General features: G+C 37.7%; 1 protein-coding gene across 2 annotated transcripts in view; it reads left to right on the forward strand.

Annotated features, from left to right (window-relative positions):
* MAP3K5 (mitogen-activated protein kinase kinase kinase 5) overlaps positions 1–16,911 on the forward strand; it is a 244,561-nt gene that overhangs the window by 89,940 nt on the left and 137,710 nt on the right. For both annotated transcript variants that reach the window (XM_070461452.1, XM_070461451.1), the window contains exon 2: positions 2,198–2,337. In XM_070461452.1, coding sequence (XP_070317553.1) covers positions 2,215–2,337 — 123 coding nt within the window. In that variant the 5' untranslated portion in view covers positions 2,198–2,214. The remainder of the gene's footprint in view (positions 1–2,197; positions 2,338–16,911) is intronic.

Below are 16,911 nucleotides of genomic sequence, written 5' to 3' on the forward strand. Positions count from 1 at the left end.
TATATTTTACTTTTTTCCTAAATACAGTGTGTGTGTGTTTGTATGTGGTCATTTTTCTAATAATGTATATTTAGGCGTTTTTCCATTGTTACTGCAAAAATAATATTTCAGTAGATATACTTACAAGTAAATCTGCCACATGTGTAGGAATTTTCTCAGGATAAATTCTTAGGAATGGAATTATTGAGTCAAAGAATATGCATAATTTTAAGGACTCAAGATCTCCTTAAGAGTTTATACTTCCCCATAGCATGTAAGAATACCATTTCTCTGCATCTTCGTTGGATATTTTGAAATATCTTTGGCCCCTTGATAGGAAAAAAACTTTGTATTGGTTTAGTGTTCATTTATTAGGAGTGAGATGTAGAATATTTTTATATGTGATGTTGCCGTTTTAGTTACACTTTTGTGATTTTACCTGCCTATGTCCACAGCCTAATTTTCTATAATATTATAATGTTTTATGGTTTCTTATTTGCTTTAAATTGACCAATAAGGGATAAATTGATGCTTTTGAACTGTGGTGTTGGAGAAGACTCTTGAGAGTCCCTTGGACTGCAAGGAGATCCAATCAGTCCATCCTAAAGGAGATCAGTCCTAGGTGTTCATTGGAGGGACTGATGTTGAAGCTGAAACTCCAATACTTTGGCCACCTGATGTGAAGAGCTGACTCATTTGAAAAGACCCTGATGCTGGAAAGATTGAAGGTGGGAGGAGAAGGGGACAACAGAGGATGAGATGGTTGGATGGCATCACTGACTCAATAGAAATGAGTTTGGGTGGACCCTGGGAGTTGGTGATGGACAGGGAAGCCTGGTGTGCTGCAGTCCATGGGGTCGCAAAGAGTTGGACACGACTGAGCGACTGAACTGAACTGATAAAGAGATAAGAGATAACAATAAAGATATTAACCTTTCATCTATCACATATTGCACATATTTTAAACAAATTAATATCACTTGTTAAATTTGTTATATGTTAATATTTTTATTTAAATTTTGAGTAGGATCTATTTATTATATTTTTCAGAAGCTTATTATGATTTTAAAGGAAGTTGTTGGTTTTCATAATTTTGCACCTTGACATCTTGTTAAATTGTATTAATACTTATAATAGTTGTTTAATTGATTCTATTGTGGTTTTTTGGTTGGTAATCCATAACATCTGCAAGTAATGATAATTATTTTATAGAATTATATGTCCATACTTCATTAAATCTTATTGCATCAGTTAGGATTTTCAGATGGTGTACTGGTAGTAAAAATAGTTGACAGCCTCATCTTTTTCCTGATTTTAATGAGAATACCTATAAGTACAAAGCTGTTATGAAATATATATTATTTTTCAATTTAAAGATGTGCCCTTATATTTTCAGTTTGCAGTTATTTTTAATGAAAAGTGGATTCTGAATTTTACATAAAGTACTAAGGACATCTTTGGGAACACTGATGAGTTTTTTCCACTGAGCCATCCTTGCATTCCGCAAATAAATTTTAAATCCATGATCTAGTGTTCTGATAGTATATAGTGCTTGGCGCATTTTGCTCATTTTTCTTTCATGTTTCTGTCTTTGTATATAAATGAGTTTGAAACCAACCTGAATTTTATTTTTGTGACACTGTCAAATTTTGTTACCAAGTTTAGGCTACCTTGGTGTTAGTCATCTGTGAAGTTTGGAAGAACTTGTGTCTATAGCTGTTTTCTCTTTCTTAGTCATAATTTCTTCACCTTGGCTTCCTCTTTTTCTTGATTATACTTGGTAAGGACTTGCTAGATATTTATTATAAAATTCAGTTCTGGATTGAGTCATAATTTTACCTGTTTGCTTCTTAAAATCTCATTTTACACTTATTACTTACTGCTGTTTCCCATGGATCTACATCTGGAAACTTAGTTAACTTGTTTTCAGTGTTAAAATTTAACAGAGTGCATTAGCCCCACTTTCCACCATTGCAGACTCTCCTTAGTTTCCAGTAATTACATGATCCTTTTCTTTAAAAAAAAAAAAAAAAGGGCAGATTTGCTGCAGTTTGTAAAACCACTTCCGATAGAACGGCTGATTTAAAATTCAGTGGTAAATGAAGAGGGAAAATCCCTATCATTTCCTCTTTGAATACTAAGTTATTGAAACAAAAAAAGTGCTTACTGAGCATTATTTAGGTGTCATCATTTGGGGGACTTTGTTTTCTGTTTTCAGATATCGCCGTGGTGGAGATGAGTGATGCCTTCCGACAACCATCCTTATTTTACCACCTCGGAGTGAGAGAAAGTTTCAGCATGGCCAACAACATCATCCTCTACTGTGATACTAATTCAGACTCTCTGCAGTCACTGAAGGTACTTCACTTCTTTACTAAATATTTACTTTAGGCCCCAGTTTTGGGATACCTCTCCATCATCCAGAAAAAAAAAAAAAATGAAGTAGCATATGTTTGTGGAAGGATGTTATTGTCAGTGGAATAATTATGCAACAGTGACTAGTTGCATTGTGAGGTTTATCTGGAATTCAGTGTGGAAATTTGCTGATACACAGCCAGCTAGGGGGAAGACTCAGCGTTGAGTTCTGAGCCCCGGTTGGAATTGCAGCTAAGGAGATGGTTGTGAACAGGAAGTTGTCAATGCACACACTGGAGAAAGAAGAGGGAACCTAACGCATGGTCAGCATGCATGCTCTGTCACCACTGGGAGTTTCCTGGGGCACACTTGACTCCCACTAGAAGTATGCTGTCTACTGAAAGTGCTCTGAGTACAAATTCTCTCTCACCAGAAAATTGGCATCTTCTGTCACTGGAATATGATTTCAGTTAAAGTGGGAAGAGGAGGAAGAAAAACGTACCATCAGTTCAGTTCAGTTCAATTGCTCAGTCGTATCTGACTCTTTGCAACCCCATGAACCGCAGCACGCCAGGCCTCCCTGTCCATCACCAACTCCCGGAGTTTACTCAAACCCTTGTCCATTGAATCGGTGATGCCATAAAACCATCTCATTCTGTGTTGTCCCCTTCTCCTCCTGCCCTCAGTCTTTCCCAGCATCAGGGTCTTTTCCGCTGAGTCAGCTTTTTGCATCAGGTGGCCAAAGTATTGGAGTTTCAGCTTCAACATCAGTCCTTCCAATGAACACCCAGGACTAATCTCCTTTAGGATGGACTGGTTGAATCTCCTTGCAGTCCAAGGGACTCTCAAGAGTCTTCTCCAACACCACAGTTCAAAAGCATCAATGCTTCGGTGCTCAGCTTTCTTTAAAGTCCAAACCTCACATCCACAAATGACCACTGGAAAAACCATAGCCTTGACCAGACGGACCTTTGTTGGCAAAGTAATGTCTGCTTTTTAATATGCTGTCTAGATTGGTCATAACTTTCCTTCCAAGGAGTAAGCATCTTTTAATTTCATGGCTGCAGTCACCATCTCCAGTGATTTTGGAGCTCCCCAAAATAAAGTCAGCCACTGTTTCCACTGTTTCCCCGTCTATTTGCCATGAAGTGATGGGACCAGATACCATGATCTTATGTTTGTCAACAAAATTCAACATGTTTCATGGCATTCTCTCTATGATAGTAACTTAATGATAGGAGGTATTTTCTCTGTTTAAGAAGATTGCCTAAAATGCTTTTGCAATGCCAAATGATTTTACACTGTATGATTCTTTGAAAATCATCTAACAGTTTAGCATGTAACTCATTCTGAACCTCATAATCAGTCATTTCCTTTGTGAAACTTCCATCTAGCTCTTTGTGGCTTTTTCTCATTCATCACTTCAGGTTCCCAAATCCAAGCCAACCTTGGTAAAATACAATAAAAATTAATTAAAAAAAAAAAAAAAACCAACCTTGGGATGTGGAGTCCTGAAACTCAGAGCCATGCTTCTATCACTTTGGAATTGGTATATGAAGATCTCTAACCCAAAATCCAAGGGAAAAAAATGTAGTCGTGTTTTGCTTTTATCTGAGTATCTAAAGCTTGTATGGCTTTCTCTAAAAAATATGCAGTATCATTTAGTAAACACGTTTTCTGCATGCCAGGCCATTGTGCTGGGGATTGATTGGGTATTCCTTTCCAGAATACTCCGAAACACTTGTAAGAGATTTTCCCCATCTGTCTAAATCTGTTTTTCACCTGGAGCAATTCTTTAAGGAAACCCCTACCTAGCAACTAAACAACAGCAGAAACTTAATCTTACCCCAGATTTGCCCCTTTAATTAATGTACCATACATTTCATGATGACACATTTTTAATTAAAGAGTTTGATTTAGTACTCTTTGCAACCTATATTAGCAACCAATATTAGCAGGTTGATGAAGAGATTTAGTACTGTTTGAAAGTGAAAGAGGAGAGTGAAAAAGTTGGCTTAAAGCTCAACATTCAGAAAACTAAGATCATGGCATCCAGTCCCATCACTTTATGGCAAATAGATGGGGAAACAGTGGCTGACTTTATTTTTCTGGGCTCCAAAATCACTGCAGATGGTGATTGCAGCCATGAAATTAAAAGACACTTACTCCTTGGAAGGCAAGTTATGACCAAACTAGACAGCATATTAAAAAGCAGAGCTTTGCCAACAAAAGTCCAACTAGTCATAACTATGGCTTTTCCAGTAGTTGTGTATGGATGTGAGGTTTGGACTATAAAAAAAATGCTGAGCACTGAAGAATTGATGGTTTTGAACTGTGGTGTTGAAGAAGACTCTGAGAGTCCCTTGGACTACAGGAGACCCAACCAGTCCATCCTAAAGGAGATCAGTCCTGGGTGTTCATTGGAAGGACTGATGTTGTTGAAGCTGAAACTCCAATACTTTGGCCACCTGATGTGAAGAGCTGACTCATTTGAAAAGACCCTGATGCTGGGAAAGGTTGAGGGCAGGAGGAGAAGGGGACGACAGAGGATAAGATGGTTGGATGGCATCACTGACTCAATGGACATGAGTTTAGGTGAACTCTGGGAGTTGGTGATGGACAGGCCTGGCGTGCTGCGGTTCATGGGGTCACAAAGAGTCGGACACAACTGAGCGACTGAAGTGAACTGAACTGCAACTTATATTAGCAAGTTGATGAAGAGGTTATTTTACTCTTTCTATTCTGTTTTCTTTGCAGTAAATCCATTTTAAGCAGGCAGTGTTGTGTCGGACATTTTTCACTCTACAGTATTTTTATTCTTGTCCTACTGGTATCTAGTGATTTAATTTTATGCCCATTCTTTCCTAGGGAAGTTTTTTAAAATTACATTTGAGAGAAGAGATAAAGCTAATATTATCAGAACTTTGTGTGGGACAAATAAACTGATTGTTTTCAGCCAGCCTTTGTATAAATGTGTTATTGCTATTTGAATAAAATAGTTCTTTAAAGAGGCTTGTCTATCTAAAATATGCTCATTTCCTGTGTACAATACCCAATTGCTGTTTGTTATTGAGCACTTACTGTATGCTAGGTACTAAGCCCTTTTGTTATTGTGTTGCTGTTCAGTCGCTAAGTCATGTTCAATTTTTTGTGACCTCATGGACTGCAGCACGCCAGGCTTCCCTGTCCTTCACCATCTTCCGAAGTTGGCTCAAACTTACGTCCATTGTGTCAGTGATGACATCCAACCATCTCATCCTCTTCTGCCCTCTTCTTTTGCATTCAATCTTACCCAGCATCAGGGTCTTTTCCAATGAGTCAGTTCTCATCAGGTGGCCAAAGTATTGGAGTTTGGTCTTCAGATTCAGTCCCCCAGGATTGATTTCCTTTAGGATTGACTGCTTTGATCTCCTTGCTGTCCAAGGGACTTAGGAGTCTTCTCCATCACCAGAATTCAAAAGCATCAATTCTTCGGCGCTTAGCCTTCTTTATGGTCCAACTCTCACATCCATACATGACTACTAGAAAAACCATAGCTTTGACTAGATGGACCTTTGTCAGCAAAGTGATGTCTTTGCTTTTTAATATGCTGTCTAGGTTTATCATAGGTGTCCTTCCACAGAACAAGCATCTTTTAATTTCACAGCTGCAGTTACCATCTGCAGTGATTTTGGAGCCCAAGAAAATAAAATCTGTCACCGCTTCTACTTTTTCCCCTTCTGTTTGCCATGAAGTGATGGGACCAGATTAATCCTTAAAACATCACTTTGAGGTATATGCATGTGTGCATACTAAGTCACTTCATCATGTCTGACTCAGTGCAACCCTATGGACTGTAGCCTACCAGGCTCCTCTGGCCATGGGATTCTCCAGGCAAGAATACTGGAGTGGGTAGCCGTGCTCTCCTCCAGGGAATCTCCCCGACCCAGGGATTGAACCTGTGTCTCCTGAGCTTTGAGGTATATATACCATCAACAAATTATAGGATTGCAAACTGTAATTCTGACAAATTCAGTCATTTGCCTAAGGTGAGGTAGAAAATTTGGGTCCAGGTCTGCCTGAGTCCAAAGTCTGGCCCCCTTGACCACTAAACTTGACTCCAATTACTTCTGGTTAGAAGGATGGCAGACATTCCTAAGTGTGTTCATTTAGAAAAACCCATCAACCATATGGCCTGAGTTGTTTCATGCAACATCCATCCCTTCATTTGTCTTCCTCCTTCCAGTAAATGTAAGCTTTTGTTATTTTCTTATGTAGTTTGTACCTGGCCCAAGTATCTGGTTGCAAAGTACAAAGTTATGGGGTAGAAAGTGTTTTCCTTCAGTCTAACAACCTCCTCTGAGCCCTGGAAGTTCCTTGGGTTCTGCTACTGAGAAAGGTCTGTGTGTGTGTGTGTGTGTGTGTGTGTGTGTGTATTTTAATTTTTTAAAATTATTTCTGTTGCAGGTAGTTAAAAGTGAAATTGTTATCCCTACCATCTAGCAACAGACAGGAAAGCTGCTGTGAAATAGGCAAAATAAGAGATATTTATAAATAATATATATGGATTAGGTAAATAAAATAAAAATGAAGTATCTCCCTGTTTTCACAGGGCAAGACAGAATGAGAATGGTATTCTTGTTGCATATCTAGCCTCACTCAAATTGGTTCTTTGGACATCTAGAAAGTACACCTGTACCAGTTTTATTTTCATCTACTGTTCTTTGTTGAAAAGAATTGTTTCTCTTTGGCAGCAAATTCTTGGGAAGAAATCACAGGAAGGTTTTTTTTAAAGTTTAAGCTCCTGATAGATAGGAACCATACAAGTACTTAAAAATCTATGTCTCAGTTTTCAAATGAAAGGATATTAGACTCTAATCAGATCATGTATTTGCAATAGAATTTGTATCAGTTTTAAATTACCAGTACTCTCTCACTGTAGCAAGAATGAAATAGTTTTTTTCAAAAAGAAGATCATCATTCCCTTTTGAGAAAGGGAAGTTGATAGATATTTTTTTCCTTAGCAAATAGGAAAAAATTTATTTAAAGTAATAACACAATTTTCTTTAAATAGATAACATGAAAACATCTTATGTACCTATTAATGAGACTCTGCTGAAATTTACGTTTGTTTGAAAATCAGAAACTGCTGTAACAAATGTTTTCTGATTTTTGGTACATTACAGAAATGATCAGATATTCATTTGGGGTCTCTCAGTAAATGGGACTGTAGGTCTGGAACCATTGGCTGATGGTCTGTGGGACAAATTACATGGAGTCCATATGTCATCAGAAAGAGCTTGGGAGAAATGAATGGCTGTTGTGTAGAGTGAGGAAGTTGTTTTAATGAACCATTTCTTCTCTCGTCAGAAATTCCTTTATAAATTCTTTTCCTGTTTAAGTTGTTACATAATATTGAGCAGAAAAAGAATAGATGTGTATAATTGAATCACTTTGCTGCAAACCTGGAACTATCACAACATTGTTAATCAACTGTACTCCAATATAAAATAAGAAGTTAAAAAATAAATAAAGACAAAAAAAGAAATTCCTTTATAACAATACCTCTCAGCTATAAATCTTGACTCCTACTCTTTCTCCCTTATTTAGCTCCGTCTCTTTTTGCTAGGCCATTCCCCACTCACTTTTAAATAATGCTTCATATAAAAGCAAAGCAAAACAAAACTTCCTTCACACTATCAGTTAGTCAACAATTAAAAGCCCTTATTATACCAATGGCAGTGCTTTGAAGTGTATGCATTGCTGGTAGAAGGAATGTTGGCACTACCTTTTGAAGATCAATTTGGCAATAGCTTATAATATCAACTGAGTTTATCACCAGGAGTCAGCAGTTCTGTCTCTAGATGTGTGCTGTTAAAAAAAAAAAAATCTTTGACTTGCATATGGAGATATAATGAAGAAAGTTTATGTTAACTTTGTTTGTGATAATCCCTCCCCCAGAGAAATTGGTAAATATCTATCAACAGAAGAATGAATATGAATCTTTCTGTTATAGTCATTTAATGGAATATTTATAGTTCCACTGATATTTCTTCTGCCCAGATTAGCAGTCTCAACTAATCTCTTTCTCTTTTAAAAAATACTTTTTGAAAGTACACCTTAAAAGTTCTTTTAAGATAAAACAATTTTGTAAGTATCTGTAGTGACAGATGTTAACTACGTGTATTGAAATGATTATTTTCCAGTGTACACAAATATCAAACCATGATATGGCCCACCTGAAACTAATATAATGCTACATGTCAATTATGCCTCATAAAAAATTTTTAAATAAAGTAATAAAAAAATCTTAAATAAAACCATGTTGGGATACACAGGGAAATTACTCTAAATAGATTAAGCATGTCAAATCCTCTAAAATTTCATTTTAAATTTACTTTTGAAAGTTATAGAAAGAAGATTTTCTTACTCTGTCATTTTCATTTAACTCTTTCAAATGTGTAGGTTGTGGTAGTTTTCTTCAAATGCACTGATCTTTAATGTTAAGAAGTTCTGATTCTTTTATTTTTTGAGAAAAATAAAGATCATTTCTGTTTAAAGAAGTCTTTAGCATGCATAAGGTGGTATAATCAAGAAAGCTTATGTAAACATTGTTTGTGGTAATCCTCCTGTCACAGAAATTGGTAAATATCTATCAACAGAAGAATGAATAAAAATACTTTCTGGTTTAGTCATTTAATGGAATGTTTAGAGCACTTAAAATTCAATTAACTAGAGCTTTCAGTACCACTGTTAGTATATCTCAAAAACAGTATTAAGAGAAAAAAAATACAGTATAGAAGCATGAGTACAGTATGATGCCATCTATACAAAATGTCACCACGTGCAAGACAGTGCTCTTTATACATTTGTGTAATAAAAGGATAGAAGTATATATGAGGATTATAAATAAATTATGAATACTTCTTTGAAGGATACGTGGAATAGAATTAAGGAGTCTTCAACTATATATGTATTGCATTTCTAAGTCTGGATGGTATATCCATGGGTGTGTGAAAAATTTTGTTAATTTTTTAAGTTGAAGTATAATCAACTTGCAATATTGTATTAATTTCAGGTGTATAACAGTAATGATCACCGCAAATCTAGCTACCATCTGTCTCTATGCAGAGTCCACTACAGTGTCACTGACCATGTTACTCCTTGTGTTGCTATTGTTCAGTCACTAAGTCGTGGCTGTTTGTGACCCCATGGACTGCAGCACACCAGGCTCCCTGGCCTTCACGATCTCCCAGCGCTTGCTCAAACTCACGTCCACTGAGTCAGTGATGCCATCCAACCATCTCATCCTCTGTCCCCCGCTTCTCCTCCTGCCCTTAGTCTTTCCCAGGGTCAGGGTCTTCTTCAATGAGTTGACTCCTTGCATCAGGTGGCCAAAGTACTTTATTCTTGTTATTCCCTATGCTATATACTATATCCGCATGACTTACTTATTTTATAACTGGAAACTTGTACCACTTTATCCACTCCACCAATTTTCCTTATCTTCACACATCCGTCCCCTTTAGCAACTATAATTTGTTCTCTGTATCTATGAGTCTATTTCTATTATGTTTTGTTTGCCTTTTTTTGTTTGTTAATTCTGCATATAAGTGACATCATACAGAGGTTGTCTTTATCTGTCTATTTCACTCAGCATAAGTATTCTCTAGCTCCGTTTATGTTGTTGCAAATGGCACAGTTTCATTCTTTTTATGGCTGAGTAGTATTCCTATGTGTGTGTGTGTGTGTGTGTGTGTGTGTGTGTGTGTAGCACATCTTTTATTTATTCATCTACTGATAGACATCTAGGTTGCTTATATATCTTAGCTAGAGTAGACAATGCTGCAGTGAATGGGAGTGCATATATCTCTTCAAATTAGTGTTTGTATTTTCTTTGAATAAACACTCAGAAGTGAATTTTCTGGATCATATCGTATATGACAAAGGTCCGTATAGTCAAGGCTGTGGTTTTCCCAGTGGTCACATACCGTTGTGAGAGCTGGACTGTAAAGAAGGCAGAACACCACAGAATTGATGCCTTCGAACTGTAGTGCTGGAGAAGACTCCTGAAAGTCCCTTGGACAGCAAGGAGATCAAACCAGTCAATCTTAAGGGAGATCAACCTTGAATATTCACTGGAAGGACCGATGCTGAAGCTGAAGCTTCAATATTTTGGTTATTTGATGCAAACAGATGGCTCATTAGCTAAGTCCCTGATGCTGGGAAACATTGAGGGCAGGAGAGGAGTGCATCAGAGGATGAGATGGCTGGAAGGCATCACTGATGAAACGAACATGAACTTGGGCAAACTCTGGGAGATGGTGAGGGACAGGGAGGCCTGGCATGCTGCAGTCCATGGGGTCGTGAAGAGTCGGACACTACTGGATGACTGAACAACAACAAAAATGGTAGATCTATTTTTAAGTTTTTGAGGAACCACTGTACTGTTTCCACAGAGACTGCACTGATTTGCATTCCTCCAACAGTGTATGAGGGTTCCCTTTTCTCCACATTCTTGCCAACAGTTTGTTGCCTTTCTATAATAGCCATTCTGACAGATGTGAGGTGATATCTCATTGTGGCTTTGATTTGTATTTGCCTGATAACTAGTGATGTTGAACATCTTTTATATGCCTGTTGAAAAGTGTATGTCTTCTTTTTAAAAATGTCTATTTCAGATCTCCTGTCAATTTTTAATTGATTTTTAAAAATTGAGTTGTATGAGTTCTTTACATATTTTGGATATTAACCTCTTTTAGATATATTTGCAATTATCTTTTCCCATTGATTAGATTGCCTTTTTATTTTGTTGGTGGTTTTCTTTGCTGTGCTAAAGGAGTGGCTAAGTTTTATATTCTTAAAATATTTCATAACTAATGTTTTTAATGAAAAAATTCTTATAGTCTGTTACTTTCTGTGTCCTTTAGGATAACTTACATATATTTTGGGCATTTGAATCTCAAAATATTTTTTTCCTAATGTTCTAACTGTGGCTAGAAGGCCTCACATGCATTTAGAATTATTCTTTCTGCACGAAGATAGGCTTTGTTCCCATTTTGTCCATTGCAGAATAAATGTCTAGAGATTGATATGCATACCAGTTAGTGGTGACACAGCCTATGTTGAAACATAATGATTATGTGAGATCATTCCTTATTCAAGAAATTTAGTTGTGTTTTCCTCTGTAACCATTGCTTGAAATGTCACTTTCCAGGTGGGATTTGCTTTCATAAACTGCTCTTTACAGCAGTCTATCCACATGCTTAATCTTTTGCCGTCTCACTGAATATAGTATATTTGGTGGCTGAAACTCTTCCTCTGCCTCAGTGAAGCTAGTATTTTCTAGACCAGGATCTGACTAGCATGAAACTGTGGGTGCACAAACCAAAATATGTAACGTTATCACTAAATTACCCCTTTAAAAATCAACGATTTTTAATAATATGGCAGTTTTTTCATATGATCCTGCAATTGCACTTTGGATATATATACCTCAAAGTATTGAAAGCATGATCTCAAAGAAATATTTATGCACCCATGTTCATAACAGCAATACTTAAAACAGCCAAATATGGAAGCAGCCTGAATGTCCATCAGTGGATGAATGGATAAAACAAAATGTGATATACACATACAATGGAATATTATTCAGCCTTAAAAAGGAAGGAAATTCTGACACATGCTACTACATGGATGAACCTTGAGGACTGTCGTAGTTGCTCATTCAAAAGTTGCATGGTACTTAGACCCATGATGTTTATCTGTAGGTACAGAGGGACTCAATCTCCATTGGAGTTTGTATGCGAGAAATTGGATATTGAGTCCATTTTGCTGATAATATTCATTTCCACTTGAAGCAAATGGTTAGTTTTTTTAGAAGACCAGGCAGTGATGTCAATACCGTGAATTTTGATGATTATATTGGGTTGGTCAGCAAATTCATTCAGGTTTTTTCCTACCATCTTATGGGAAAGCCTGAATGAACTTTCTGACCAGCCTAATACTAGTTTCTAGTAATTTGTTGAGGAGATCAAAGTAATATTGTTATAAATACCTTGAACTTAGGGCTTCCCTGGTGGCTCAGTGGTAAAGAATCTGTCTGCAGTGCAGCAGATTCAGGTTCGATCCCTGGGTCAGGAAGAGCTCCTGGAAGAAATGCTAACCCACTCCTGTGTTTTTGCCTGGGAAATCTCATGAACCAAGGAGCCAGGCAGGCTACCGTTCATGGGGTGGCAAAAGAGTCAGACCCGACTTGGTGACTAAACAACAACAACCTTGAACTTAAGTTAAATTTTCACATGTATTTGGCAAATTAGCTCAGATTCTGGAGTGTTCTTAAACTCAAAAGACTTTTTTTTCCTGTTACACCACTACTTCCTTTTCTTAAAGTTTTTATCTGTTACCAAGATAAAGAACAAAGATGAATTTAGTTTTAGATTGAACTGAGTAGGAAAGTAAAATTGGTATTTTCCCAAAGGTTTATAATTCTCTTAGTTTAATAATGAATTTTTACTACATTCTTTTCAGCACTCTAAAGTAGCACTTAACTTAGTGGTACAAAGTACATGGTAAACGTTAGGGAAAAAAAGTCATTTGAGGATATGATCCTATAAAGTAGTCGTAACGATTTGTGAGCCAGAAACATTGGCTGTGCCCCATGGAACAGGGCTGCTCCTGGACATTTTCTTAAGGGTCTTACTAACTTAATACCTGGCCATTGATTTGTAAACCATGGCTCTCTGTATCTCCTCTGTCCAGTATAATCATCACATATCCTTGTTAATATTTCATGGAAAAAATATTTTCTATTGAGAGAAAAAAGTTCTAGTTCTCTTATTTTACTTATTTTAGAAATGATCTAACTTTCCTCTGAGCTATGTAGTTCCATGTCAAATTGGGGGGAAAGGAGGTAATTTTGGGGAGAAATCGAGAAGAAATCCCTGTGAGCACTGCGTTATTAAGATTTTCTCTCAAGATCTTGAATTGACAAACTGGATGAAGATGTCTTTAGCCGGAGTGGATTTCCAGCTGTTGTATCTCTAAGCTTTGGGAAAGGGCTTGTGACTGGAAAATCCAGTTTTCTTTGATGTCAGGTAACAAGATTACATCTTCAAAGGAATTATGTGTATGCTGGGTAAAGGATGCCCTTGCTTTCCTTCCTGACCTCCTTTCCCTTCCCCCATCTCATTGTGTCTAGCATCTTACTGCCATCTCATCCAAAGGGGAAGGAAATCTAGGCTACGTAGTGAGTGGAGGATGCCATCACATCTCTGGGTGTATTCTCTTCATTTGTCGAGATTTTCATCACAGGCTCATGAATTTGAATACCTTAAAAAGCAAGAAGGAATACCTCTGTACACAGAGGATGTGAGTCTGAAAGTCTCCTACCTCCCACCCAGCTGAATTCTAGAGCTGTTTGTTCATCATAAATAAATGCTTCTTTCTCTGAAAGTTGATCTTTGTGGCACTGCAAACCTCCATCCTATTTGAGTCTTTTAAGAAAGCATCCTTGAAAGTTTGGCTAAAATCTATGTGTAAAGTATAATTTACCATGCTAGAATTCATTATATCTGAAACTTTTCAATAATACAGTTTTTTAAAAATAGAAATACTTGTACTTGAATAATAAGGTCCAATTAGGCCTTGCTGAAAGAAGTGATGGTGACAAAGAAGAGGAAGTTGATTATAATAATAACAGCATATTATAAGAAGTTTGTGTTAAGAAGCTCTTTCAAGTGCTGTATGTATAAAATGTCACTCTTCAGCATCTTAGCCCCATTTAAAGATACGTATCTACTTGCAGTCAGAGTTTTCCCACCAAGATATATTTTTTTAACATGAAACAAAATTAATAGAGGAGGAGAAGAAAGTCTAGAATTTCTTTTAGGATAATTTTCAAGTTTGGGTATCATTAAACCTGATTTTGGATGCAGGTTGTTTTTATTAACAGTTGCTCATATGTCTTCTCCATAATCCTGATGTGTTCCTTCCCAGGAAAAGAATGCAGGTGTAAGATGCCTCTGCATTCGATAACATAGGAAATGAGTTGTGCTTGTCTGCTTTGATAGTATTAATACCTCATGTTGCATATGACTTTAAATGCTTAAAGGTCTCTCATAAATTTATTTCATTTGGTCTTTAAACATGACCCATTGAGATGGGCAGTGCCGTTACTATGCAGATTGAGCAGATGGAAGATACTTCTTTACACATGAGAACTAAAACCACAGAGATGCAATGATTTAGAGGTACACACATAGTTAAGCATCAGAGCAGGACAAACCCCATATTCTTGGACTTGTCATCAGGTATATTTTCCTGTATATCTGTCCACAGATTTCATATGTCCATTAAAAATATGATTTTCCAGGTTTTTGTTAGACTGAGTTTTTTTTTTTTTTTTTTTTACCTTGAGCTTTTATGTAAGCATAACATGTAAACACAAGAATGCCTGGTTCCCCGACTTTAAAGATGAACCAGTTCTGTGACATCTGTGTTGGACTGTTCTACCTAAGCCCACCCAGCACGTAGAAGGATAAAGATCAGCCCCATCTTCTCAGTGAGGCCCATGGTGTTCACCACAGCCCATATGACATATCTTTGTTTAGCTTTGAGGCACTGAAATTGAGTAAGAAGATGGAGCTGGGGAGTACAAGAAAGATTCCTTTTTTCCCCAATTTTAGTGGAAGGCTTGCCACATTCCATTGGGACAGAAAGCAATCTCAGAAGAGAAGACCTTGAAGGTCACCAGCAGGGAGCCATGGTCTTTTTCCCTGGCCAAAAACCACCAGCCTATGCCTTTCTTTTCTTTCAGGAAATAGATCCTGGTTGCTAACTCTTTCTTCCACCCTGTGTCCATTTGGTTTGGCAACCTCACACCAGCTGTTCCCACTTCCTTCCCCTGGCTGTAATTACCTAAATGTTAGACAGAGAAACTTTCCAATTTTGGAGACTCTTCCACATTTATTTATCCTTATGATGACCTCTTCAATGTTACATTGTCCCAAGTAGCTCTCAAAAGTTGTCTTTGTCTTCCTTTGGATTGAGACCTATGCTAGATTGTCTGGTTTGCCTTGCTTCCTGGGTTGGTTATCAAAGCATCCTGGAGAAAACATTTGAGGATGTTTTTGGTACAGCCAGAGAGTACATTGGTTAAAGTTCCCCTAAAGACTTTAGGCAAGAGCGAAGTTGTAGTGGAGGGATGCATCTTCAGAAACAGTTCACGGTTAAGGACCTGGAGTTTATGTTGATTTTTGTTTTTTCATTTTTAGGCTCTTTAGACAAGACATTTCCACTGAGTGATGTGAAGTATTGCAGTTGCCTGTTAAATTTATTCCCCTTCCTCTTTTTATTCCCCTTCAATGGATTTAGCACAGATTAGTCACTGGGGCTTCCCCGGTGGCTCAGCAGTAGAGAATCCACCTGTAGTCCAGGAGATGCAAGAGATGAGAGTTTGATCCCTGGGTCAGGAAGAGCCCCTGAGGAGAACATGGCAACTCACTCCCATATTCTTGTCTGGAGAATCCCATGGACAAAGGAGCCTGGTGGGCTACAGTCCATGGGGGTCACAAAAAGGTGGACCCGATTGAAGCAACTGAGCACGTATGCATGCAGACATTTACTATTCCACCTCAGTAGTTAGATACCCTTTTAGGTCTTGTTTGCTGTTTATTTGTACTGAGTTAAAATGCACAAATAGTACCTTTCTTTCTTTAAAGTTGATGCCTCCTTTAAGGTCACATCGTAAGCTGTGAGTAAACTCTTCTTCAGGAGAACCATTTGTACCCGTTTAGCTTCTATAAAAACGTGAGCAAGCAGTTAATAAAAATTCAGCAGGACGGCTATAAGGATGATTGAATATAGTTTTAGAATTTTTTGTGATGCGTACATTACCTGAAATGGAAGCAAAGAAGACATGTAAGAGGGTTATTACTTCAATAAGTAATTCTTCAGGAGGACATAACATACTGACTGTAGGCCAGTAAGCACTGTGGTTATTTCCTTTGGTGACAGCCAGAAGGAGCCTTCAGCTCATTCAGCCCGCATCACAGCTCCCTTCATCACCACCTCCATCTCTGTGCCTGGTGCACCAAACAGAAATCATGGTTGAATAGCTCCTGTGCTGGGCGTAAGGACATCGCTCCTTCCAGTGGCTCAAGAACAATGCTGGCTCTAATAGGCCTTTAACCAAAGTAGGTGATAGGATACAGCACCGGAAGGGACCAACAATCCCTCTCCAGTTGTTAGTGAGTTACAGTAGAGAGAGGTGAGATGACCCATGGCCAGTCGGGAGCAGAGCCAAGACTTACACCTATCTATCCTAATTCAGAGTCCAGTGTTTTTTACATTCATGAACTAGTTAATGTATTCATTCTTTTATTGAGCACCAGCTGTATGCCCTGCAATCTGCTAGGCAATCAGTGGGGATACAAATATGAACTAAACATGGCTCTGGCACCCAAGGAACTCATGATATAGGACAGGAGAAGCAAATAAAGCAGTAATTGCAGTGTGGTATATCCAGTGCTGTCTCAGAGGTCTGCATGCGGAGTCATGAGAGCAAAGATAAGGACATCAGCTGCTTCTGTTAGGTTA

Source organism: Odocoileus virginianus, chromosome 34 (genome assembly GCF_023699985.2).
Source record: "Odocoileus virginianus isolate 20LAN1187 ecotype Illinois chromosome 34, Ovbor_1.2, whole genome shotgun sequence".
In the NCBI taxonomy this organism is placed as follows: Eukaryota; Metazoa; Chordata; class Mammalia; order Artiodactyla; family Cervidae; genus Odocoileus; species Odocoileus virginianus.